This window comes from Notothenia rossii, assembly GCF_949606895.1.
Source record: "Notothenia rossii genome assembly, chromosome: 7".
Classification (NCBI taxonomy): domain Eukaryota; kingdom Metazoa; phylum Chordata; class Actinopteri; order Perciformes; family Nototheniidae; genus Notothenia; species Notothenia rossii.
This window is the reverse complement of record NC_136905.1, coordinates 29,450,823-29,454,475: the sequence shown is the minus strand read 5'-3', so window position 1 is coordinate 29,454,475 and position 3,653 is coordinate 29,450,823. Positions and strand designations below refer to the sequence as shown.

Here is a 3,653-nt window from a genome sequence, read left to right as displayed (position 1 = left end):
GAGGGAATGAAACCCTCACGTTTAAAGGACCACCTTACCAAGATCCACCCGGATAAGGCAGATAAGGAGCGTCCGTTCTTCCAGGCCCTCAAAGAGAAACATGGTAGGAGCACCATCAGCAGTCTCTTCGCTAGGAAGACCACCCAGACTGATAGCGGGCTAATAGCGTCATATAACATCTCCTTGCTGATAGCCAAATGTGGGCAGCCGTTCACAATCGGAGAGAAGTTGGTACTCCCTGCCATCAAAGAGGTCATATCTACTGTGATGGAGCGTGATCCCACACAGGTGCTGAAATCCATCCCACTCAGTAATGACACCGTAGCACGCAGGATTGATGAAATGGGCGCTGATACAGAGGAGCAGCTGTGTGCCATCCTGCGGGAAACTCCATTCAGCCTTCAGCTGGATGAGACAACCACTTCTGACAACAATGTTCTGTTGATGGCCTATGTCCGCTATAGCACCTCCAACAGTCAGGAGATGGCTGAGGAATTTTTATTTTCCAAATATCTGGTCACAGACACCAAGGGCCAGACCATTTTTAATGCACTGGATGCTTATCTACAGGAGAAGTCAATCCCGATCAACAACATCCTCGCATGTGCTACTGACGGTGCCCCTTCCATGGTTGGCAGGTACCGTGGCTTCACCACTCTGCTGAAGGAGCAGGTCCCGCATGTCCTCACAGTCCACTGTGTTTTGCACCTCCACAACCTTGTGGCCAAATCTAAAAGTCCACCTCTCCACGAGTCTCTCAATGTTGCAGTAAAGGCAATAAACAAAATAAAAGCCCACGCCCTGAATAACAGATTGTTCCGACAGCTGTGTCAGGAAAATGATGAGACCTTTGAGCGTCTTCTTCTCCACACTGATGTCCGCTGGCTCTCAAAAGGAAACGGCCTTGCTCGTTTTTGTGAGCTGTTTGACAGCATCGTGGAGTTCCTGGAGGAGGTGGATGCAGCACTCTGGGAACAGGTGTCATCCAGCCGCTGCGACATCATGTACCTCGCAGACTTCTTTGGCAAAATGAATGAAGTCACGCTGAAGCTCCAAGGAAAAGGAGTTACTCTGATCCAGAGCAAGGCGGTCATCCACAGTCTCACCTCCAGGCTGGATCTATACTGGCAGAGCATAGGCAGGAGGCAGTTTGCTCATTTCCCGCTGTTGACCAAGGTGATCTAGCCTAGGCTACTAAATAATGATAATAATAAATAATACATGTAATAAATGTAGGCTACTCTATGCAACACTATATTTGTGTTCCTGGTTAGTATAAATAACTTATGTTCTGAATGTATTATGAGAATAAAGAAACATCAATTAGTAAACTAATTAGCAATAAAATAACCAGTTTAAAATCGGATGGTAACATTCTGCACCGATAACAATTTCCTGGTTATACTCATTGCAGGTGTCTGAGGCTCTTACCGATGAGCGCCTCCTCATTTACACAGACCACCTGAGGATGGTGAATGCCGACTTGAAGATCCGCTTCAGAGATCTTTTGGACCTCGATGTTCCCACCTGGGTGGTGCAGCCCTTTCAGGCGGACGTGGCGGAATGCGAGCCAGCAATACAGGAGCATCTCATCGACATCCAGAGTGACGATGATGTCGAGGCTATTTTCCGCACCTCTGGCTGGGGCAACATGTGGGTCAAATACTCTCAGCGTTACCCGGCTCTCTGGGAGAAAGCGAGGCTGCTTCTTCTGGCTTTCCCAACCACATACCTCGTGGAGCAGGGATTCAGCCAGGTCCTCCACATGCAGTCCAAGTACCGCAATCGCTTGAACTTGACGGCCTCAGGTGCACTGCGACTGAAACTAAGTTCTCTGCAACCCGCAGTGAAGAAACTGGCAGAGAACCACCAAGCGCAGGGCTCACACTAACCTTCCCCCCCCCGCAATTTGGCGAAATGCAACACCTTTCCGACCTGTTAGTTCTGTAGGCCTAATGTACAGTTTTGTAGCCTACTGTTTGTTCTGCACTGGACATGTGTGAAATTGCTGCTGTTCCGTAGCAGTCATTACATTATTACATTACATTGCATTTAGCTGACGCTTTTATCCAAAGCGACTTACAATAAGTGCATTCGACCAGGAAGATACAACCTTTAAGAAAACAGAATCATATAAGTACATCAGGTTTCATAGAGCCAAACATTTCAAGTGCTACTCAACTGGCATTTAGAAAGCCAGCCCTTTATTAGTATATAAGTGCTTTGTTAGTAATTTTATCGCTCGAAGTGGAGTCTAAAGAGATGAGTTTTCAGTTTGCGTCGGAAGATGTGTAAGCTATCTGCTGTCCTGATTTCAATGGGGAGCTCATTCCACCATTTTGGAGCCAGGATAGCAAACCCACGTGTTTTTGCTGACGGGAACTTGGGTCCCCCTCGCAGTGCGGGTGCAGCGAGCTGTTTGGCTGATGCAGAGCGGAGTGCACGTGCTGGGGTGTACGGTTTAACCATGTCCTGGATGTAGGAAGGGCCAGATCCATTCGCAGCATGGTACGCAAGTACCAGTGTCTTGAAGTGGATTCTAGCAGTTACTGGAAGCCAGTGAAGGGAGCGGAGGAGCGGTGTGGTGTGGGAGAATTTGGGAAGGTTGAAGACCAGACGAGCCGCTGCATTCTGGATGAGCTGCAGAGGTCGGATGGCACATGCAGGTAGACCAGCCAGGAGGGAGTTGCAGTAGTCTAGGCGTGAGATGACGAGAGCCTGGACCAGAATCTGCGCTGATGTCTGGGTCAGCTGGGGACGTAGTCTGTTTGTATTCTCTGCTCTTGTCTGAGTTTGTTTAACACTCATAAATATCATTTTTATTCACATTCACATGCATTTTCTGCTCTCTGGTAAACTAATGATAATGATATTCCAACTGCCCAGTTAAATCAAATCTATTATTTGGCATTCAGTGACATGCTTTTTAAATGATATAACACAGAATATTAGTCAACATTAATATTCAGGGAAGAAAATAAGTCTACTTTTTTTGATGGGGGGCTGTAAGAGACCTGGATAATGGACAGGGGGGCGCTGGCCCAAAAAAGGTTGAGAACCCCTGCTCCAGGCCCTTGTAATCAGCTCACTTCCCTCACCTGGTCTTCCCAGCCCTTCCCCTCACCTGTTACTCAATCCCTCATCACTCCACAGTATTTATACCTCCTCACTATCACTTGTCCTTTGCCAGATTGTCTTGTCGTTTCTGCCAAGCTCTCCAGTGAGTGTTATTCTCTAGCCTAGATTTTTGTCTTGCCCGGTTTTTGACCCCTGCCTGCCTGTATACGAATCTCGAGTTCCTGCCTGCTCCCTGTCTAGTTTTGGTTGCCTGTCTGACGGATTTCCTGGTTTTGACCCTGCCTGTCTCTGACCTGAATAAACTGAACATTGCAAAACACTGGTTGTATCTGAGTCGTGCTATTGGGTTCTGATCTGTACCTGTGATCGGTACAGTAAATACTGAGTTGAGAAAGTAGTCAGGGGTTTTGGGTGATGGGAGACATATCTATGGATTCAGAATTTCAATAGCTTAGCATTAAATTATGGATATACCTTTCTGTCTATGTTTTACAAATCAGATATTAATGTGTAGAACTACAATATGTGAAATAATATAGCAATATCCAGTAAAATTATGTGAAAACATGAATAAA

The 3,653-nt window shown here is 46.7% G+C and overlaps 1 protein-coding gene across 1 annotated transcript in view; it reads left to right on the top strand.

Moving 5' to 3' along the window:
- Window positions 1-627: 627 nt before the first annotated feature.
- LOC307046362 (zinc finger BED domain-containing protein 5-like) overlaps window positions 628-3,653 on the top strand; it is a gene marked incomplete at both ends in the record, with an annotated part of 3,546 nt that continues 520 nt past the window's right edge. Inside the window, 2 exons of the mRNA XM_079692760.1 lie at window positions 628-1,176; window positions 1,415-1,756. Coding sequence (XP_079548886.1) covers window positions 628-1,176; window positions 1,415-1,756 — 891 coding nt within the window. The remainder of the gene's footprint in view (window positions 1,177-1,414; window positions 1,757-3,653) is intronic.